This window comes from Muntiacus reevesi, chromosome 1 (genome assembly GCF_963930625.1).
Source record: "Muntiacus reevesi chromosome 1, mMunRee1.1, whole genome shotgun sequence".
Classification (NCBI taxonomy): domain Eukaryota; kingdom Metazoa; phylum Chordata; class Mammalia; order Artiodactyla; family Cervidae; genus Muntiacus; species Muntiacus reevesi.
The window spans coordinates 136,329,303-136,353,538 of record NC_089249.1 but is presented as its reverse complement, the minus strand read 5'-3'; the positions used below and the strand labels follow the sequence as shown (position 1 = coordinate 136,353,538).

Genomic DNA, 24,236 nt, shown 5'->3' with positions numbered 1-24,236 from the left:
TTGATGAGAGTGAAGGAGGAGAGTGAAAGAGCCAACTTAAGGCTAAATTTAAAAAAAAAACTAAGATCATGGCATCTGGCCCCATTACTGCATGGCAAATAGAAGGGGAAAATGTGGAAGTGGTGATGGGTTTCCTCTTCTTTGGCTCCAAAATCACTGCAGACCGTGACTACAGCCATGAAATCAGAAGACAATTGCTTCGTGGCAGGAAAGCGATGACAGACCTAGACAGTGTGTTGAAAAGAAGAAATGTGATTCTGCTGACAAATGTCCGTATAGTCAAGGCTATGGTCTCCCAGTGGTCACATACGGTTGTGAGAGCTGGACCATAAAGAAGGCAGAATGCCAAAGAATTGATGCCGTCAAACTCTGGTGCTGGAGAAGACTCCTGAAAGTCCCCTGGACATCAAGGAGATCAAACCAATCAATCTTAAAGGGAGATCAACCCTGAATACTCTCTGGAAGGACTGATGCTGAAGCTGAAGCTCCAGTATTTTGCTTATCTGACATAAACAGATGATTCATTGGACAAGTCCCTGATGCTGGGAAAGATTGAGGGCAGAAGAAGGGGGTGTCAGAGGATGAGATGGCTGGACAGCATCACTGATGCAATGAACATGAACTTGGGCAAACTCCGGGAGATGGTGATGACAGGGAGGCCTGGCATGCTGCAGTCCATGGGGTTGTAAAGAGTCAGACACGACTGGGTGACTGAACAACAACACTAGAACAATAAGCTGGAATAAGTGTAGTAAGTGCAAAACCATATCTGTAAAGAAAAGCCATTTAACCCAAACTGGGAGATTAGGCAGAGCTTCCCAAGGGCGATGACTCCAACTCATGTTGAAAGATGAGTAAAAGTCAGTCAGATGCAGAAGGATAACAATGTGTTCTAGGAAGCAGGAACCTTACTGTAAAGTTGTAAATAGATTTGTAAATAGTGAACGCTGCTTGGGGAATTCTAGTCATTCAGTATGGCTGTGGTGAAGAGCACACAGGGAGAAGGAGAAATAAAGATGGGCCAGCCACAGAGGTCTGTGTTTTAACTTTATCTTGAAAACTGTGGGTGCACTAGATGGAATAGCACATTCATATTTGCATTTTAGAAAAAAATTGCTTCAACTGAATTAAGGAAGCTGTATTTAAGGGAATCAGTCTGGAGGCAAAGGTACTTGTTAGCAGGCTGTTTCAGTCATGGTAAACAAATAAACAAACAAAAAACCCTCCAATTTTTAAAACTACATTTTTATATGAAGTTAGGGTATAGTGCTGCTCACAATGAAGCCTGACTCCTAATAAAGTCTATTTTGGAGCTTCACACTATTTTGAACTTCACACTATTTTGAACTTCACACTTCCAGTTAAATTACCATGGTAATCTGATACACTGTCAAAGTCAAATGAGTAGTTTAGAAACTTAGTTTCAGAACTTCTCTAAAGGATCTACACACACACTCATATGTGGTTACAAACATATATCCAAACCAAGAAAAAGCTGTTGAAAATATGTCAAACCTTAGTAAACAGTCTTGGGGATTATAAATCGGCCTTTAGTATTGAGACCCAGTGTTGCGACGACTTTCCTTTCTATTCCTATTACACTAAGTTTCTCCTTCTGGTCTTCAGTTTCACTAACTGGTCTTCCAGTTCTTCTGCCCTCCCATACAGCTTACACATAGTTTCCAGATTAAATAACCTAAAGCTTTGCTTATACCACTTCTCTGAACAAAAACTTTCAGTAGTTTACCATCAACCAAACAACTTATTCTAAATTTCTGTCCATTATTCAAACTTCTAGTTTCACTCTACCCTTGACATGGCATGCTCTGATCACTAGTTTGCACCTAGGAGTGCTATTGTCCCCTAGTGGGGAAGCTGGAAATGTTGGGGAGCATTTGGGGTTTGTGCAATGATTGAGGACATATCTGGTGTTTAGTGGGTGAGACCAGGGATGTCAAACCTCTGCAATAGATGAGACAGTCCCCATAGTGATGAAGTGCTACCTGCCCAATGTCAATGCCACCTCCATTGAGAAATACTGCAATTCTAGCCAAAAAAATTTATTCTTTATCCTCCAGTTTCCCACCTCTATTCATTTGGTCATGGTACTTCCTGTATCTGAAATATTCCTTCTCCAAATTCAATGAAGTTTTGCCTTCCCTCAAATTTCAAACTCAAATGCAATACTTTAAAATTTTCCTTGATCTGCTCCACTTCACACCCCCTCAACACTGCTAGAAGTAATCTTTATATGCACTTCCATAGAAGGTTTCCTTCTCTGAAAGGACTTACTATATTCTGTGTTCTATTATAGTTAAGTAATATATTTAATTGATTTCTCCACCTAAATGTTAAGTGTTCTGAAGGCAAGAATGATGCCTTGAAAACAGATGCAACTTAATAAACATTGGTTGGAAATGTAGATATGTCTTACAGAATGCTGCACTGAGACTGCTGCATATCTCAGCAAAATTTATCACTTTCTAGTATTGCTCATGTATTTCTTTATGCTTTTTCATTTAAGGTATGGCTTTATTTCAAATAAGAAGGTCTATAACAAGGGGTAAAATTGGTGCAACACACTTTCTTAGAACCATGAACTTAATCTTTTCAATATTAAATGTGCCAGTTCCATGCTAGCCTATAAAAACCACGAAGAGCAGGGACCATGTTGTCTTACTCATTGGTGTATCTTTTGCATCTAGCATACATTCTGGTACATGGAAGGGACTTAATACTTGTGTCACAAATAAATATGTTAGGCATTTTATATAGTTTTCCTCTAATTCACACAATAAATGTTTAAAATTTCACAGATGAGAAGAAAAGTCTGCCTTATGTCACATAGCTAGTAGTTGATGACAAAGCAGTGATTTGAAACTTAATGTATCTGGCTCTCATATTCTTCAAACAAAATGTTCAGTGGACTTAATTCTAAGGTGCAAATTCTAAATTCCTAAGCAATATCTTCTGAGCACTGTGTCCTACCTGCTTAATTGTTTCCAAGGTCTCAGGATTAATCTTTGTAATGAAGTTGGTCTCTGTGCAGGCATAGTAATCTTCCCCCACTGGGTATATATTAACAAGGGCATTGTCAGTAACCTCCACTCCTCGAAAGTAAGAAAAAAACCTGTAGAAGCAAATGAATTTTTTAGTCCAGTAACTTTCAAGCCATGAGAGAAAAAGGCTAATGTAAAATGTCTTTAATAACATGCAGTTGGGTTTTAGAAACCTGGAAAATATATTCTTGCAGGGATCTGGGAAAGCACAGGTGCCAAATTCTGTTATGACGATCCTTTTCTCAGTCATTGCCCGTACATAAGCATCAGTGCGGATGAACCTGAAGGACATTGAGACATGGGAAAGGTTACAGAGAAGGGGAAGTAGTGTAGTCCCCGGGGAGCACAGAAGGTCATTCCATGTGCTGTTATCAAGAATCATAAATTCACAACATGAAGAATGAAGAGTCAGGTCACTTTCTTGGGGTGACTGAAGGAGAAAGACAATGTGCCATGAGCTTCAATTATAAACTTCACAGTGACAGATGAGGAAATCAAGGCTCAGAGAAGTTAATGATGGGCATTTATGGCCTGAGCCGGAAAATATGACTTTTCCATATCCCACCATGCAGCCCTATGGATAGTTCAAATTGGGCCTCTGACTTCCTGTAGCCTATGACTCATCATCCTACACTGAGTGGGGAGGTATAGAACATGGTGTGCTGAATTAGATTTCCTTCCTCATATTCCTCTAGTGTTTTTCTTTAATTTAAAATTTTATTTTGCTACTTTTAAAAGTAGATATTCTTGAATCCAGTCTCTTACACAGGCAGACCTCCTCAACCATATCCCAGACTAGACAGCATACGTTGCCTAGGGTTTCTCATGTGGAGAGCCAATTAAAATTTGATTTTGTACTTTTGTGAAGAGGAAAAAGTACCAAGGTCTTTAGAAGGCATATAAAGGCTTTCTCTGACCTCCAAAATAAGCTTTCACAGCTAAATTTTTGCTTGACCTGATCTGTTTCTTTTCTAAAATAGTCCAAGTTATCCCAACTACTTCAAGACTCCATTTATTCTTGCTTTTGATGTCTCTTCAGAATGCCTGAAATCTGTGGTGATCAACAAAGCCACTAATAGGCCTGAATATTAAAGCATAAAACAAAGTATTTATTGTGGTGCTAATGAGTCTTTGTAATGAAGCTGGAATGATGGCTTAGGGCCTCAAGCCTTTTAGCAACCATCTCCTGTTTTTAGAAAACTTATTCCTGGTATCATTATGACATATTTGGTCCTTGCCTGCTTTGTGACACCCCCTCCCTCCTTTCCATTGGCGTTTCTGATTATAAAAAAGGAAAGAAATCAAGCAATCCATGGTCTAATAATAATAAAATGACTATTATTATTATTAAATGCTTCTGATGGACTAAGCACTGTGTTCTCATTTTATCCTTGTAATAAACTCTGAAGTAAATTCTTTTACTTCTCCCATTTTTATAGATAACAAAACAAAGAAGTAGAAGCTAACAACTTGCCAAAGGGCACCGACCTAGGCAAATGGTATCTAGGACAAACAGGATTTGAGGCCAGGCATGTCAGACCCAAAGCCCTAGTTCTTTGCTGTTTCTTTATCCTGTCCTATAGCTCCCAGGTGTCCATGCAGACTCATGGCCCAGGAGGATTCTGAGTGGAGGTGAGTATAAGGTCTCCTTTTGGGTTCAGGAAGTTCACATGCAAGGAGGAGCTGAGCTAGGCCCCAACCCTAGGAAGGGGAGTGGAACCTACCTTCTGTGGTATGTGACATGTCCTTCTTTAAAGTCAAACTTGTGCAGGAGGGCTTGCCCATCAAACAGGTGATAAAATGGTTCAGATCCAACTTCAAAGAGTCCTGGCCCACATCGAAGAAGACTGCCGGTCAGCCAGAGGGGGATCCTGCCTGTGAAGAAAGCGAGACACAGAATCTTGTTTCTTATACCTGCTCTTCTCATCTCTGTTAAGGAGCAGTGATTATATAAGCCATCTGGATGGGCAGCCTTTTACTTCTGAAGCTGGCAGTGATTTCCATTCCCAGCTCTCACGTGGGGTAGCTCTCAGGAAATGTCTGCTGGCTGACTCTCCTTTTTCTAGGGGACCAAGGGGTGGGAAATGTGGCAGCATCTCTGAGTTTAAACAAAAGGTTGGAAGGAGACAGGGAAGAACACCTGGAAAGGAATGAGATTCTCCATCTAACAGACTTTCCCAGCTACCAATACATTTGCCTTTTTACCATCTTACTTTTAAGAAAAAAAATCAAATTTCTTGATACAAGAGGGATGGATTAGAAGTAGAGATTGAGATACTAAAAAAAGATGTGTCAATAGAACAAACCATTTCAGTGAAACAACAGGATGCTGGATTTTTAAAATATAGAGCTAAATTCCTTTGAGAATATGGGTTACTGTCCAGATAAAGGTCACCTTGCTGTAGCAGAAAGTACACAGGGCTGTCAGAGACCTAATTCTGGTTCAGGATTTGCTGTGTGCTATCTCTGGGCCTTAGTGTCCTTCTCTGCAAAATGAGGGACACACAATAGAGGTTTTAAGGCCATTCAGTCTAAACAGGTTGTGCCCTTTGGTCCTTTGAAAGTACAGCATGTGGCAGTATTTGTTTAATCCTTATCAACTCTCCAACCCAAAATGTATTATTTCATACAGTCCACTTTATAAAGATTTATATTTCTGATAAAAATTTGAAAAGAAGACATGGTTCACCTAAAAGACACAGCATTAATTTGATTGCCAGCACCTAGACTGTTAACATCAGAATCTAGTTGAGAAAGAGTATTGGGTTCATCTCTTCCATTTTCCAGAGGAGGCAATTGGGAGGAAAGAGACAGTTTAAAGATGAACAAAGGTATAGTCCCAGTAATTAAGGAATTCCAGCTAGGTGGCATTTTTAAAATATATATTTTAGAAAAGTAAAGAGGAAATGGGTTCTTGGTATAAAAAGCCCAAATCTCCAGATTCCTCTCTTTGTAGCCCACAGGGGAACCTGTGTTGAGAGATGCCAATGAATAAGGAGACAGTAAAGAGAGATCTCGACAAAAAAGAGAAGATAGCTTCAAGAAAGCTGAGACCAACCTGTAACATGGGCTGTGAGTGGTGAGGATAGCTCCTCCACAGTTTCAAACAGCTTCTTGTAACCACCAGCTGGATGTTCAACTCTGAAATGGTGGAATAATGAGGAAGAAGTTCATGTGGAATCTCAGAGAGTCCATGGAGACAGAGGCAGAGCTTCAGGAGAAAAGATCTCCTCTACTCAGTGCTGGTGTGTACTGCCAGTCTAGCCGGGGCTGGGAGTACAGTGTTTTGGGAGGCAATATGGTGGTGGTGGTAGAAACTGGGGAAGGGTGGCAGAAATGTATCACGTTGGCAAGGGGGCCCAGGTTGGTGTTTCTCCTTTGATGACAAGGAAAATTACCTCCCTTTTAATATTACAGTGAACTTGCCTTCTGCAGTTTTCCCATATTTCTGAGGATAAGTCAACAAATTCCATTATTATTGTCACTTCTCTTCCTGATCAAGTCTTTCCCACAGAATTAGCTTACTGTGCCCATACACTCAGCTTACTGCATCATTCATTCTCTTGACTCCCAGACAGTCTCATTCCTCTCCCTCTTATGAAGTGGGAGACTACAAGTTTTGGGATCAATACCTCATCCTTTGCTATTCATGCATACTATACCATCATCTCTTCCCACTGTCTTATTTCGTCACCAATCTTTAAGAGCTTCAGTACATTTTAAAAGTAGTCAGACAAGAATATTTAGGTCATATATACATATATATATATATTTTAATGTTCTTCCTTCTCACTTTGGCTCATTAGATAACTTCTTAGAGTGACAGCTCTGACAAGACTGCCTAATTATGAGAGTTATCTTTTATTAAGCATTTACTATGTGCCACATACCATCAAAAGGAATTTACATGCTCTTCATTCATTTAAATCTCACAGCTCCACTATGAGGTAAGTACTACTTATCCTATATATGGAAAAGCCAACACTTTAAAAAGTAACTTGCCTAAGATAACACAGTTAGGAAATGACTGGACAAGAAGTGGAACCCAGGTCTGGCTCTTTGAATCTTCATGCTCACTACTGCTTCCAAGGCCCATTCCAAGCCATAAAATCCCACTGTAATTTAGACCTGACTTCTAGACATTTGCTTCAATATGCATATAGGAAGAAACAAACTCTCCCACCAAGACCCAAGGCTTTCCCTAAATGCATCATCAGTTGTCTTCAGGAGCTCTTGAAGTAGCTCATTTATCATCAACACACTAAAGCATTAATAAAAAATCTCCCAGGGATACTTACTGGATGGACATTTTCTCTCAGTAGAGGATTGAGGGTTCTGGCACCAACTGTGGAGTGAGGAAACAAGTCCTCAGCCATAGGCCTTTATATGCCTTCTAAATCCCCCTGAAAGGAGCGATGGCTTTGGGAATCTGTTCCCACCCCCTCAGCTGAGAGAGGGAAAACAGAAGTGGCTTTCAGCACTCAGATACTCCTGATACTTGAGCATTAATTTGGGCTGGCTGCTCGCTTAATTGTTTTTTGGCCATCTTCCAGAGACCTCAATCCTTCCCAAAGAGAACAAGAAGTGGATTAGAAAGAAAGGAGTTGCGTGGGAGTGGCTAGCATCAGGCCTGAGCTGATCCGTGTCACCCCACAGGAACCTGGCATCCTTCTCTGGTGCCCACCTCCCTCTTCTTCTATGCCCTCATCTTTACCCTCATTCACTATTCTTTCACTTACTTATTTTTGAAAATATCTGTTACTCATTGTCTATGGAGCAGGCATGGATAAGCTATCTCTGTCTTCACAGATCTTGTAACTCTGCAAGAATGACAAGAAACTAACAAGCTAGTGTATAAAATTTTATCAGTGCTATGATTGGAGAAGTACAGAGTATTATAGAAGCACACTGCACTACCTCTCACCCTCTCTGGTCACCTTTTTGACCCATTTCAGGGCCCATTTCTGACCAGGTTGAGGACTTCAATTGTGTTCTTTTGATCTGCTGCAGATGAACCCCTTTTGATATCCTTGCTTGTCATTAAAGCTTGCCTGAACTCCACATCACCTTTCTATTCCTTGGTACATGTGCTGCACTCAGAAAGTAAATAGCAATATTCCATTCATATTTCCACACTCTTTTATTAAGCCTCAATAGTTTGTCAGCACAAATGTTGTACTGTCCAAAGGGGTCCCCAGGAACATACAAGATATATGCTATACCAGCTGATAACTTTAACATTTTTAAGAAACTCATTAACCTATAAACCTGTTAAACTCATTAAACTTTTTAACTCATTTAAATATTAATAAGTGGTTAGGCTTCTCATCCTCAAGATCTTCAACAAACCTATAAAGCAATTAATTTGAGCACTCTCCAAGATAGATGACAAAACCTTACTTTCCCAGCATATTTTGCAGTGAAGATTCAGGCATGTGTCCTGGACTCCATCAATCAGAGGCAAGGGCAGAGGTCTTAGTGGTAGCACCCAGTGCCCAAGATCAGGCGTATCTTTATTCACCCAAGGCAGTCATGGTGTGGAACCATTCTACAGTGGGGCCTGGAGCATTATCACTGGACTGGTAGTCTCTAAGTGTCATTTTTTAGCTATCCTGGAGATTCTATTAGCTATCTAGTATATAAAATTTGTGTGTGTGGCTTTGATTAACTAAAGGTAGTTTTACTATTTATAACTAAGAGCTCTGTATCTAGAAAATGATGGTAATATAGGATACTGTAGTATCACATAGAATGAACATCTGTATTGATGTATGGAGGATTTTTGAGAACATATCTAAGATGAGATAGGAAGAATATATAAACATTAGCCAGTCAAAGCACAGGGAGAAGAGAGTTTAGGCACAGTTTGGAGGAATTTACAAAAGTCTGGAAGTGAGCAAATTTGGGAAAATGGCAAGAGATGAAGTTAGACTAGAGATAATCATAGGTTGGATGGCATCACTGACACAACGGACATGGGTTTGGGTGGACTCCGGGATTTGGTAATGGACAGCGAGGCCTGGCGTGCTATGTTTCGTGGGGTCCCAAAGAGTTGGACACGACTGAGTGACTGAACTGAACTGAACTGAATCATAGGCCAGATTTTGCGGAGCTGTGTGAACTATGAAAAGAAATTGATACCCATATCATGAGAACAGAGGGAATCACTGAAATATTATACCCAGGAGAGTGATCTGATCTGATCTGCCTTTTATTAAGACCACTATGATTACATTGTGGCCAATGTGTTGGAATGGGAGACTTGGGCAAGATAAACTAGAAAGTGAACAAATAAGTGAAGGTAGTTGATGAAGGGGAATGCTTTGGGTAGGAGGGGGATAAGAATGGTCAGATTCAAGAACTATTTCAGAGGAAGACTGATAAAACTCTGTGCTTGGTGAATGTATGGAGAAATAAAAGGCAGAACAAGGTTTGCCTGAAGATTTCTGACTTGAAATATGGTATAGTTCAATGAGATAATGCATCAGTTCAGTTTAGTTCAGTTCAGTCCCTCAGTCGTGTCCAACTCTTTGTGACCCCATGAACCACAGCACGCCAGGCCTCCCTGTCCATCATCAACTCCCAGAGTCCACGCAAACCCATGTCCATCGAGTTGGTGATGCCATCCAACCATCTCATTCTCTGTCATCCCCTTCTCTTCCTGCCCTCAATCTTTCCAGCATCAGGGTCTTTTCAAATGAGTCAGCTCTTCGCATCAGGTGGCCAAAGTATTGGAGTTTCAGCTTCAACATCAGTCCTTCCAATGAACACCCAGGACTAATCTCCTTTAGGATGGACTGGTTGAAGTTCCTTGCAGTCCAAGGGACTCTCAAGAGTCTTCTCCAACACCACAGTTCAAAGGCATCAATTCTTCGACACTCAGCTTTCTTTATAATCTAACTGTCACATCCATACATGACCATGGAAAAACCATAGCCTTGACTAGACAGACTTTGTTGGCAAAGTAATGTCTCTGCTTTTTAATATGCTGTCTAGGTTGGTCATAACTTTCCCTCCAAGGAGTAAGCGTCTTTTAATTTCATGGCTGCAATCACCATCCGATTTTGGAGTGATTTTGGAGCCCCCAAAAATAAAGTCAGCCACTGTTTCCCCATCTGTTTGCATACTCTGTGTGATATTTTAGCGATGCAGAAGGAGAAAAGCCTGATTTAGATATATTTATTAAAAGAAAGACATCATTGGGAGTTGTGATAGTTTGAAAGCTTTATAGGGAAGTGAAGTGAGTTGGAATCTGAAGGACAGCCTAGGTATAGAGAAGGCAGAGAAGATGGAGAGGTCACTTCTGGTGAAGGGAGAGAGTGAAGGCAGTAGGAGAGGCACATGTTAGGAGGATTTTCTGGCTTCGACACCATTTCTGCTGGATTTCATTTTCTCAGAAGGAATCTCATTTCCTTGAGTAGAGCCATGTGTTGTATTGTGATACCTGTACACTGACAGTCCACTGAAGAGAAGTCTCAGCAATACCAGGACCCAGATGCTCTTCTTCATGTTCACCTCTCATTACAAGGAGCCAAAAAAGAAGGCTTTGTAGCAGCCAGGTGCCAGAGAACCACACTACACTGTACCACTAAACATTGGCTGAGTGACGGGGCATTAACAAACTATATTTTATATTAACTATCACTTCCAGGGAAAACCAATCTTACTGCTAACCACAACTGTACCAAACACCTTTCTTAGGTCTTCCTGTGCTGCTGCGGGTGTAGTCATGTTATTTAAAAACAAGAACTGATTCTAGTGATTTTTGTATTTGGCTTTTCATCTTTGGTAGCCTTTATTTTTCAGCCTGTTTTAATATGAGAAGCCAGCTAGCTGCTTGAGGACTAATTGTTTGAAAAATACAAATAATGGCAATTCCGGGAAGGTTTACAGACTCACGGATTGTACGAAATGTCAAGTTACCATGTGTGATTAAAGTCACAATGAAAACTAATTACTATGTACTGAACCTCACTGGGTTCGAAGTTCTTTAGGTAAAAAGCAAGAAAAATAGGTATAAGCATTTTTTTAGCTAAGTACTCTGTATAAATATTGAGCAATACCAAAACTGATTCTCAGGGAGTTTGATTTCATGTCTAACTGTTCAGCTAATACCTTCTACCTCAAGTATTTCCTCTGTGCTGTCTCTGTGAAGTTAGAGAACAGCTGGGTTATATCCTTTCCAAAGCTCCAAATGTAGACCTTTCTTCCAGGTCTGAAAGCGTTAGTAGCTCAGTTGTATTTGATTCTTTGCAACTCCATGGACTGTAGCCCCCCAGGCTCCTTTATCCATGGAGTTCTCCAGGCAAGAATACTGGAGAGGGTTGCCATTTCCTTCTCCAGGGGATCTTCCGGGCAGAGGCTTTATGTTTGAGCTGCCAGAGAAGCCACCTTCTAGGTCTAATTGTATCCTTCTGTCATTTCAGCGTGATACACTGGACCTCCAACGGAGTGTTACTTTTTCTTTTATCCTCTCCTCTTATTCTCTATTTTTTTTTTTTTTTTTTTTTTTTTGTTATTTGGTAAAATCAAATCATTGTTTGATTTCTGTGTTTTCCAAAGAAACTGTTTCATTGTGATAAATTTTGGTGGTGGTGTTGTCATTCAGTCACTAAGTTGTGTTCTACTCTTTGTGACCCCATGGACTGCAGCAGGCCAGGCTCTTCTGTCCTCCCCTTTCTCCTGAAGTTTTTGCTCAAATTTGTGTCCATTGATTCAGTGTTGCTATTTAACCATTTCATCCTCTGCTGCCCCCTTCTCCTTTTGTCTTCAATCTTTTTCAGCATCAGTGTCTTTTCCAACAAGTTAACTTTTCAGACCAGGTGGCCAGTATTGAAACTTCACCATCAGTCCTTCCAATGAATATTCAGGGTTGATTTTCTTTAACATTGACTGGTTTGATCTCCTTGCAGTCCTAGGAGTGAAGGACAGGGAGTCTGGTGTGTGGCAGTGCATGGGGTTGCAGAGTCGGACATGACTTAGCAACTAAACAACAAAGTTGGATTTCTAGGATTTTGCTTGAGCATTTAAATGAATATTACACTCTTCCTTAAGACTAAAGGAGGAATAGTTGAGTAGGAATGGATATATCAAGAGTTCACAGTGAAATCTGAGATGCTCTAAGATCTTCATCTTCTCCATAGGGGTTAGTTGTTTATCCTTCCCTCCTGTAACACCTCCTTACTCTGAAGGAACTTGTTCAGTAGAAACAGAATTTCAACCAAGGCAGTCATATTCCAAGGTCTATGTTCTTATAAATACTACTTTCATCCACAAATGGAAGTTCTGGTAAATGTTATTTTCTTGATTTCATTACATGCCCAATGATATTTTAGTGCTCCGTGTAGATAGATGGGCCTGGAAGCTTCTCAGCTAACTTGCCTTCAACCATTCCCTAACCATACTGTCCGAGTCATTCTTCTTAAAGGAAAATCAGATCATGTCCCTTCTATACTTAGGACCTTTCAAGAGGTCTGCATTAGCACTGGGTAAAGTCCAAGTACTTTAGCACAGCAATAAGATCCCACACACCTGCCCCTGCCTACTTCTGTGTCAACATCTGCCGCTCTCCCCTTTCATCTGTGCTCTAGCAGTAGCAAGCTGTTTACTGCTTCTTGTCAATTGCATCCTGTTTCGTGCTTCACATAGGCTAACTCCTTTACTTGGAGCTCCCCTCCATCTTTCATCTGGTAAATTCCCCGTTTTCACCACAACCCTGATAGAGCATTGTTTTCTTGTGATGCCTCAGACAAGATATTCTCTTTTGTACTTTTTAAAAAAATTCTTATATGTTTAAAATTTTTGTATATATCACATCATGTTGTTCATTTGTTAGCATGTCTGTCTTCCACTTCTGATTGTGTGCGTCTTGCTTATTGTGTGCTCAGTCACTTCAGTTGTCTCCAACTCTGTGACCCCATGGACTAAAGCTTGCCAGACTCCTCTGGGGGATTCTCCAGGCAAGAATACTGGAGTGGGTTGCCATGCCTTCCTTCAGGGGATCTTCCTGAGCTAGGGATTGAACCAGCATCTCCTGCATCATAGGCCGATTCTTTGCCCACTGAACCACCTGGGAAGCCCTTGCTTATTGTAGAGAGAGAATTAACTCACCCTAGCACAGGGACATTTGGCTAAGTCATTCGACATCTGTCAGGATGGAAACTGGCACCCACCCATCTATTCCCCCAGGGTGAGAACCAATAGACGGTCAAAAGTTCTGCACTTACTTCTGCTGCTCCCCTCTCCTCCCATAAGTCACATATAAGGCAACCCACCCTGCCCCTCTTCTCTCCCCTGCCACCAGAACTTAGTCTGCCCTGGCACCATTCACAAAGATAATAAGCAAAGAAGGATATGTATAGATATCCTTATGATCATGCACACTCTGCCTCTCTCTTTCCTCTAGGGATGTTAAGAGTGCTCACTTGCTGGTGGATCCTGCCCCTCACTCATGGAATCCCCCTTGCTTGTATATGCCTGTTTCAGTAATAATTTGAATAGTTTGTGGTCTGTGGTTTGAGTGTGGTGTATTTTGATATCTGATATCTTGAAACCGTACAGCCCTGCAGCAGCCTACAGTAACATTTATGCACTCTTATGCTCAGTGAATCAGTATAAGAAGGAAATAAAGCTTGTCTGTTCAATCAAGTTAATAGAGGTCACTAGAAGAACTGCCTTAATGAAATGAACACAAGAATAATTTAAAAATTGAATTTATAAATGAGTTCTTAAGGATTTGGGTTTGTTTTGTTGAAAGAATTTGAAATATTTTACTTTTTCTTAAAATCTTGATTATACTCATTTAATCAGCTCTTGATTCACAGAAAAAAAGGCACAATAAAAGAAAGTTCTGGGCCCACCCCATTGGATTATGATGCCTCAGCTATTGAAGACCTGGGTACACTTTTAAGTTCTTAGATTCTGCCAGTTGGTACAAATGTAAAACAAAGGGCGGGGGGGGGGGGTTGGTTACTGGATCTTTTAGAACAGACCTCCCCCACCCTCTGGGCCAGAGAACTGGTTTATTAGACAAAAGAACCTTACATGTGGATTAAGAAAACTTATCCTCTTTACTTCTGGCACATGAACATCAGAAAAAGAGCTGTTCTAATAGTATTAGGAATTCTGGTTGCACTGATTCAGTTTATGGAATTACTGGATTGCTTATGAGTCATTCTCAGACAATGGAAGAATAGGTTTCCTAACAAGAGGAAGTTGTTAGTAATATTTAACCTTAAATTCACTCTTAATTCTATTGCTTATCAGAATGTTATATCAGTTTTTATGTTTGTTTACCCACTTAGTGTCTTGAGGACAGTGCCCTTATTTATTTGTTACTGTGTTGTAAACCTCAGCACTTAATAAGTAATTGTTAAACGTTATGTGCTATTGCAAATGGTACTGTTTTATTAATATGAATTTATTCTCCTTGTTGATGCTAGTGTAGAGATGAATTTGATTTTTGCGTATTGATCTTGTATCTGAAATTCTTCTAAACTCATTAAGAGTCCTAGTAGTTTTTAAAAAATATATCATCATGTTTTCAACATAAAGATCATGTTGCTATGAACAAAGACTGCCTTACTTCTTCCTTTCCAATCTAGATGCATTTTATTTCTTTTATTTCTTGCCTTATCACACTGCTAGAATTTCAGGACAATGCTGAATAGAAGTAGAGAGAAATTATAGCCTCATCTTGTCCTTATCTTAAGGAAAAAGTATTGAGTCTTTCACTACAAAGCATGGCATTAGATGTAGGCTCTTTCAAATATCCTTCATCAGGTTGAAAAAATTTCCTACTTGTTGAGGGCTTTAAATCAGGAATGGAGGTTAGATTATGTCAAATGCTTTTTCTGTATGTTAAGATGATCACATGCAAATTGTTTGTTAGCTTGTTAATATGGTGAATTATATTGACTCATTTGTAATAGAATATTAAACCAATTTTGCATTTTTGGGATAAACCAGAAAAATATACTATCATTTTACCAATTTTTAGATTCTATTTGCTAAAATTTTGAGAATTCTGCACTGTGTTCATGGGGGAATTGGTGTGTAGTGTTTTATTTCTTTTTCTGGTATTGATATCAAGGTAATGATGGAGTCAGAGAATAAACTGGAAATTTCTATCAGCTCTTAAGTTTATTGGAAAATTCTGTACAGATTTACTGTTATTACTTCCTTAAATGTTTGGTAGATTTTACCAGTGAAGCAATTTGAGCCAGAGCTTTGTTTTATGAAAGGGCTTTAACTATAAAATTCTTTTTCTTTAATAGGATCAAAGATATATGACTCCAGGTTATTTATTTGAGACATTTATTTCATGATATCTGTTTGTGTCTTTTAAGAATTTGTCTATTTCACCTAGGTTAGTGAATTCAGTGGCATACAGCTGTTCATAATAATTCCATTTTATCTCTGTAGAATCTATAGTTATATTGCATTTCCCATTTCTAGTATTGTGCAACTGTACCTTTTTTCCTTTTTTTTAACTGATAAGTCTGGTTACAGGTTTATCAGATTTATTGGTCTTCTCAAAGAACCATATTTTCTATCTTCAACCTATTTGTGTCTGTATCTACTTGTTTTAGGGTGACAGTAGCATTGGCTCAAATATATTTAAAAAAATCTACATTTTCTTACTTTCTTCTCCCTCATTTTTATCGCCACTTAATTTTTTTAATTGAAGGATAATTGCTTTCCAGAATTTTGTGGTTTTCTTTCAAACATTAACAACAATCAGCCATAGGTATACCCATGTCCTCTCCCTCCCAAACCTCCCTTCCATCTCCCTCCCCATCCCACCCTTCTAGATTATCACAGAGCCCCTGTTTAAGTTCCCTGAATGATACAGCAAATTCCCACTGGCTATCTATTTTATAGGGTATTGTAAGTTTCTGTGTTACTCTCTCCATATTAATTTTTTAAAATTAATTAATTAATTAATTTTAGTTTAAAACATTGATTTTGCCATACATTGACATGAATCTGCCATGGGTGTACATGTGGTCCCCATCCTGAACCCCCCTCCCACCTGAATCCCCATCCCATCCTTCTGGGTCATCCCAGTGTACCAGCCCCGAGCATCCTGTTTCATGCATCAAACCTGGACTGGTGGTTTGTTTCACATATGATAATTTACATGTTTCAATGCCATTCTCCCATATCATCCCGCCCTCAACCTCTCCCACAGAGTCCAAAAGACTGTTCAATACATCTGTGTCTCTTTTGCTGTCTCACATACAAGGTTATCATCACCATCTTTCTAAATTCCATATATATGCATTAGTATACTGCTTTGGTGTTTTTCTTTCTGGCTTACTTCACTCTGTATAATAGGCTCCAGATTCATCCACCTCATTAGAACTGATTCAAATGTATTCTTTTTAATAGCTGAGTAATATTCCATTGTGTACATGTACCAGACCTTTCTTATCCATGCATCTGCTGATGGACATCTAGGTTGCTTCCAAGTCCTGGCTATTATTAACAGTGATGTGATGAACATTGGGGTACATGTGTCTCTTTCAATTCTGGTTTCCTCAGTGTGTATGCACAGCAGCAGGATTGCTGGGTCATATGGCAGTTCTATTTCCAGTTTTTTAGGGAATCTCCACACTGTTCTCCATAGTGGCTATACTAGTCTGCATTCCCACCAACAGTGTAAGAGGGTTCCCTTTTCTCCACACCCTCTCCAGAATTTATTGCTTGTAGACTTTTGGATAGCAGCCATTCTGACTGGCGTGTGGTGGCACCTCATTGTGGTTTTGATTTGTATTTCTCTGATAATGAGTGATGTTGAGCATCTTTTCATGTGTTTGTTAGCCATCTGTATGTCTTCTTTGGAGAAATGTCTGTTTAGTTCTTTGGCCCACTTTTGGATTGGGTCTTTTATTTTTTTGGAATTGAGCTGCAGGAGTTGCTTGTATATTTTTGAGATTGCAGAGGAAGGTAAACTTGCAAACTCATTCTATGAGGCCACCATCACCTTAATACCAAAACCTGATAAAGATGCCACAAAAAAAAAAAAAAAAAAAAAAAAAGAAAAGAAAACTATAGGCCAATATCACTGATGAACATAGATGTAAAAATCCTTAATAAAATTCTAGCAAACAGAATCCAACAACATATTAAAAAGATCATACATCATGACCAAGTGGGCTTTATCCCAGGGATGCAAGGATTCTTCAATATCCACAAATCAATCCATGTAATACACATTAACAAATTGAAAGATAAAAACCATATGATTATCTCAATAGATGCAGAGAAAGACTTTGACAAAATTCAACATCCATTTATGATAAAAACCCTCCAGAAAGCAGGAATAGAAGGAACATACCTCAACATAATAAAAGCTATATGACAAACCCTCAGCAAACATTATCCTCATGAAAAATTGAAAGCATTTCCCCTAAAGTCAGGAACAAGACAAGGGTGCCCACTCACACCACTACTATTCAATATAGTTTTGGAAGTTTTGGCCACAGCAATCAGAGCAGAAAAAGAAATAAAAGGAATCCAGATTGGAAAAGAGGAAATAAAACTCTCACTGTTTGCAGATGACATGATCCTCTACATAGAAAACCCTAAAGACTCCATCAGAAAATTACTAGAGCTAATCAATGAATATAGTAAAGTTGCAGTATATAAAATTAACACACAGAAATCCCTTGCATTCCTATACACTAACAATGAGAGAACAGAAAGAGAAATTAAGGAAACAATTCCATTAACCATTGCAACAAAAAGAATAAAATACTTAGGAATAAATCTACCTAAAGAAACAAAAGACCTATATATAGAAAACTATAAAACACTGGTGAAAGAAATCAAAGGTGACACAAATAGATGGAGAAATATACCATATTCATGGATCTGAAGAATCAACAGAGTGAAAATGAGTATACTACCCAAAGCAATCTATAGATTCAATGGAATCCCTATCAAGCTACCGACAGTATTTTTCAGAGAACTAAAACAAATAATTTCACAATTTGTATGGAAATACAAAAAAAACCTCGAATAGCCAAAGCAATCTTGAGAAAGAAGAATGGAACTGGGGGAATCGACCTGCCTGACTTCAGTCTCTACTACAAAGCCACAGTCATTAAGACAGTGTGGTACTGGCACAAAGGCCATATATAGATCAGTGGAGCAAAATAGAAAGCCCAGAGGTAAATCCACACATCTATGGACACCTTATCTTTGACAAAGGAGGCAAGAATATACAATGGAGAAAAGACAATCTCTTTAACAAGTGGTGCTGGGAAAACTGGTCAATCACTTGTAAAAGAGTGAAACTAGAACACTTTCTAACCATACACAAAAATAAACTCAAAATGGATTAAAGATCTAAATGTAAGACCAGAAACTATAAAACTCCTAGAGGAAAACATAGGCAAAACACTCTCCGACATAAACCACAGCAGGATCCTCTATGACCCACCTCCCAGAATACTGGAAATAAAAGCAAAAATAAACAAATGGGACCTAATGAAACTTAAAAGCTTTTGCACAGCAAAGGAAACTATAAGCAAAGTGAAAAGACAGCCTGCAGAATGGGAGAAAATAGCAAACGAAGCAACGGACAAAGAATTCCCCCTCATTTTATACTTTTGATGTCCTCTACTACATCTTCATGTTTATCCTTTTGCTGTTCATTTTGGTTATCATCATTTTCACAGAATTTAAAAATTAAAAAAAAGAAATCTGTACACTGACTTATTTAAGTGATTTACTTTCCAATTGTGATTTTTCTCTTTCCTATAGAGTCTTACTTCTTTTCTATTTAAAGAAGGTTTTTCAATATTTCCTTTAGGAAAGATTTAGTATTGCCATCATCTTTTAGCTTTTGCTTGTCTGAGAAATTCTTTCTCTCTCCTGTTCTAAATGATAATATTGCTGGGTAGAGTATACTAGGTTGAAGAGTTTTCCTTTTTCAGGACTTTGAACATATCTTTCCATTCCCTTCTGTGGATGCCAGACATTTTAAATTTTACTTTATTGATTGTTAAGTTTATTTGTATTCTTTTAAATATTATTGAACTTTATTCTGTGACTCACTGTTTTTGGAAACAGTTTGGCCTTTATTTTGTTTTTAAGAATTTTTAGATTGGATTGAAGCAGTGCTAAGACCAATTTTCCTTAATACTGTATTATATAATATTACTGTCCAATACTGAGTCAAGAATCTTCTGAGAATTCTACCAAATTCTTCATGAATCATTGAGGCTTTCTAGTCTGTGTGGTGGGAACAGGTACTATATACTCAATTCTGTGTGGGTGAGTAGCACTGTGACCTCTAAACCACTCAGGTGATTCTCCTGGCCTTGGATAATTTCCTAATATAGTAGTGCTAATAAGTATTTCAGCTGAATACTCAAGGGGAACACTTCAGAGATTCAGAATTCTTTGTAGATATCCCTTTTATGACTATTTCCTGTGAACTCTAGACCTCTTGTTTCCCACAATTCTCAACTCCATCTCCTCAATTTGGATTTTTCTAGGCTGTATGGGCATGACAGCCTAGAATCCTTTCATAGCATGAAGCTGGCACAGTTAGGTGCCTCATCTTGTCTAGTGGTCAGTTTTTCTTTTTTTAATTATAGCTTCAAGTATCTTGAACAGCATTGCTTTTTACACAAATTATTTCATTAGTCTGGTCCTTAGTGCTTAAATTTGGTTGGGAACTAAATTTCACTGATTGGTAAGTATATATTTTTGTCAAATAAATTTTCAGAGAATTGCCTGAACTTCATATAGAACAGTGTGAGGAGCTTCTGTTATACATTTTTAGAAGTGGGAAAATGAGATTAAGGAGCTTCATGACTGAAGGCATTAGGTATTATACAGTGGTACTGGAAGTAAGACAATGCAAGAGGCAAGAAATTTAAGACTTTTCTAGTAAGACTTGTAAGATACAAATGTGTTGAACACTATGTATATATGGCAGTGAATAAAAAGACCAAGTCTCTTTCTTCATTAGACTTCATCCCAGTGTGCATGAAATCAAGTTTTGAGTACCTATTATTTTTGTATTCAATAATTGAGATGTTTTATTTAATTAGGGTAGACGATGTAATACAAAAATACACAACATGTGATACATGTTACCTCATAGCCTTATACTTTGTTATAGCACTTGTTACATTATAATTGACAATTTATTCATCTCTTTCTCTAACCAGCCTGTGAACTAATCTTTATATCAAGACTAGGGCTTCTTATTTAGTCTTTTAACTCCATTGTCTAGCACAATGCAGTGGACACAGCAGGTATTAGTGAGTGAATACACTAATGGATGAATGGAAGAGTGAATGGTGCAACTTTTCTGTACCACAGTTGATTGTCAAGTTGTTTTGAATAAATAGGGCTTCTGCCCACTGTCCTATCACCCTTCAGTCAAAATGGCTAACACATTTATTCTCAAGCACAACTGAGGTTGGTGTATAATAATAGGTTAAATGTTCAGTACATATTTTCTAAAGTTTTAATACTAAACTTCTATGACAACTTCAAGCTTTTGGCCTTTAAATTTAAATGAGCAGCAGTAATTCTTAAATTCAAAGACGTGAGAAGATAATTACATATCCACCTGAGTGTTACTCAGTACTTACTTCACAATATGACAAAGGCAATTCTGTGATCTTTTATGTAAGACAGAAAAAAACAATGAGGCACCAGAGAATTGTGGCCCATGTCCATGGCAGCAGTATCTTTTTGTCTTTAGGATCTAGAACAATGCCTAGAAATGAAGAGATGAACACCACCTCATCCTTCTCAAGGCTAATTCACCATCAGCAAAATGATTCAGTGCATAGCTGGAAAAAAGAAGCAAGTGACCTCATTTTTGATAATATCAATTTGTGATGAGGATGCTATTATCATAGTTTATGAAGAAAATTCTAATTTATCAAAGGGTTTCTTCTAAAGATGCCTCTTCGAAAAAGCAGAGATTTTCTAGTCAAATGCATGAGCAGATTGCTTTTTAGAATATCTGTGGAATATAAGGCTTCAGCTCAAGCCAAGCTATTCAAGCCATGATTCAATATCCTGAATTCTAATCAGGTTTGTAAAATAAGATGTCAGATTGAAAACCTCAGTCATTTTTAACTTGCTTCTCAGAAGATCCTTCTATGCAATCAGCAGAATAGTACAAGGGCACACAGGAGAAGAAAAACAAGCCACACACAAACATAATGTGGTGAAGTTGGGCATAAGTTACAGGGCTTTAAGCCTATTTTATAATTAAAAATTTGGCCAAACATTTATCAAATATAATTATGAAAAGGTGAAATATCAGAAAAGAATTCACTGAAAATGCCCAAATCAGACTTGTTGAATTATTTATTTCCAGACTTTGCTTATCTTGCATATATATATAAAAAAAAAAAGCTGAGTGGGAAAAAAAGCAGATTAGTAGATTCTAATAGCTTACCATGCAAGCTTTGTCAATTAGTTTGCAACTGCTGATAAAAGCACAAAAATGTGTACTAGAGCCATGAGATATTCCATGAAACTGCTACAGTGTCTTTTCCTGGTATTAATTGCAAATTCAAAAATTGACATTCAGTAAGATTTGCTAATAATTTCTTTCCACATAAATCCCTCATAATCTTTCTTTAGCTAAATTAATCATGTCTGTTCAGGTTGTGTGCAATTGATTCAATTTTTCAAAGAATCTTGGTCTCAAAAAAATCACTTTGATCTGCAATATTCATATTTCTGAATGAATGCTTTCAAGTTTTATCTGAATTATCTACTGTTGAGTCAAATTCCTGTTTTATTCTTTTGCATGAGGAAACATTTTTGAATGTCCTGGTAGCTCAGCTGGTAAAGAATCCAAATGCAATGCAGGAGACCCTGGTTCTAATCCTGGGTTGGGAAGATCCCCTGGAGAAGGGATAGGCTACCCACTCCAGGATTCTTGTGCTTCACTGGTGGTTCAGACAGTAAAGAATCCACCTGCAATGTGAGGGACCTAGGTTCGATACCTGGGTTAGGAAGATCCCCTGGAGGAGGGCATGGCAACCCACACCAGTATTCTTGCTTGGAGAATCCCCATGGCCAGAGGAGCCTGGCGGGCTACAGTCCCTTGGGTTTAAAGAGTTGGACATCACTGAGCGACTAAGCACAACAATTTATTGTTTCTTTTTGTATTCATTAGAGATGTTTTACTTAATTAGGAATTTCTTTTAACAACTGGATTTAGAAAGGTTCCAACTGCACTGAAATTAAATTTTAATTTATCTTAGGATTTATCTTAGACAGAAGCATTGTGCAACTGTTCGCTGTGTCTTGGAGCTTTACTCAGCCGTGAGAAAAAGCCCAGGCTGGACTGCTGGAAGGTGAGAGGCATGAAATGGAGATAAGCCGTCTAAGCAGAGGCCCATTCTAAATTAGGTAAGATCATGAAATCTTTCTGAACCCAGTTAAAACTGCTGAATTGCAGAATTGTGAGCTTAAATAAATGGTCATTGTTTTAAGATTTTAGATCTTGAGGGATGGTTGTTTAATACAAAAATAGCTATTTGATATCTTGCAACTAAAGATGAGGGACAGATGTCAACTGATGAATGTTTGCTTATTTGCTACTCTAAGCCAACTACTAGCATTTGGCTAATACCATAAAACATATTATCAAAGAATTTTAAACATGATATAAACTTTAAAGATACCTTGATAGAAGCTCCTTAGTTTACCAATGAAGAAACTGAGACTCAAAGAGATTAAGTGATTTGTAAGAGGTCATATAGGTAACTGTAGTGCTAGATTTTATGGCAACCCACTCCAGTACTCTTGCCTGGAAGATTCCGTGGTTGGAGGAGCCTAGTGGGCTACAGTTCATGGGGTCGCCAAGAGTCAGACATGACTGAGCAACTTCACTTTCACTTTTCACTTTCAGTGCTAGATTTTAAGAATGTTAGGAGAATAATAAAAAAGATAGATGACAAATGCATATCAATTTTGGAAGCAAAGTAAAGTGCTCAGGAACTTCTTTAGAAAGAGAAGAGAATGTGACCATTGAAAGCTTAGGAAAGGAGTTCTGCATGACTGAGATGTTTTCCATCATTACCAGTAGACATGTGTCTCTCAGATCTTGTCACCCAAATAGTCTGAATGTTGGATGAGAATGAACTCACTCTCAAGGGTTTTGTGGGCGTAACCAGAGGTTACTGACTTGCAGGATCAAATTTCCTTGAAGTCTGTAAAATACTTTTGTACCCTATCACATAGTATAGATTGTTTACATAAATAAGGATTTTTTATCGCTAAAATTTCATGACAAACTGACTCTGAAGAAAAATGAATCCTACTTGTCTTACGTTTTGAGTTGTGCCCTCAACATAACCTTGAAACCTGTTGGAGAAGCACATTAAAGTGGTCAAGCAAAAAAACCATATTCTATACACTGCTGATACAGGGTAAAAATTCACAAGACCTCTGGTTGCCTCTTTGGGGTCCCTCATTGTAAGTCCTCTCTATTTTACCCCCTCTATACATATTTATTGAGCACCTTATATGTTCCAGATACTGTTCAAGGTCTTGAAGATTTTTTAAAGCAAATATATACTACTCCAATTGTGACTCAAACCAAAAACAATAGCTTTCTTATACTGTAACCACGGATACAAGTGGTATCCCGACAGAAAGTGCAGAAGAAGCAACTCTTACAACCCAGATTCACTTTCAAAGGTAGTCAAAAGCAAGAAAGACTTAAACCATGAAAACTGGCAGTGGTTGGTAAGATATCTGCTGCAAATAGGGTGCAACCCACATTTCTGGCTTGTTATCTAGATACCCTTGGCTCCCACCCCACCTCCCTGACAGCTGGCTGCTTGCAGATGCAGGTATGACAACCTATATGCTCCAGTAGGAGGGAAGCCAAACCTTCAGCACACAGAACCAGACAAACAAGAAAGCAATAGCTGTCTCTGGGAGGGAAAGGATCAATAATCAGTCTCTCAAAACCAAATTCACACAAGTAACAATCCAAATAACTAATTTTCACAAATGTTTTTCTCCTGTTAATCTAAATTTGGAAAAGGTAAAACAAAAAGACTTTGACCATCCTGAAGATAGAAATCCGAGAGGCTGACTTTGGGAAGAATTTTTACTTTAGGCCACCTTTGTCAGGGGTCCTGGATTTCAGTTGCAGCATCCAGAGCAAGTGAG

At 38.5% G+C, this 24,236-nt stretch overlaps 1 protein-coding gene across 3 annotated transcripts in view; it reads right to left on the bottom strand.

The window, feature by feature from the left end:
* RPE65 (retinoid isomerohydrolase RPE65) overlaps positions 1–24,236 on the bottom strand; it is a 55,011-nt gene that overhangs the window by 14,894 nt on the left and 15,881 nt on the right. For 2 of the 3 annotated variants that reach the window (XM_065911211.1, XM_065911220.1), the window contains 4 exons: positions 6,118–6,200; positions 4,784–4,934; positions 3,233–3,340; positions 2,989–3,130 (listed from right to left, as the gene is read on the bottom strand). In XM_065911211.1, the coding sequence (XP_065767283.1) occupies positions 2,989–3,130; positions 3,233–3,309 (219 nt within the window). In that variant the 5' untranslated portion in view covers positions 3,310–3,340; positions 4,784–4,934; positions 6,118–6,200. The remainder of the gene's footprint in view (positions 1–2,988; positions 3,131–3,232; positions 3,341–4,783; positions 4,935–6,117; positions 6,201–24,236) is intronic. The other variant, XM_065911219.1, reaches the window with a different exon arrangement.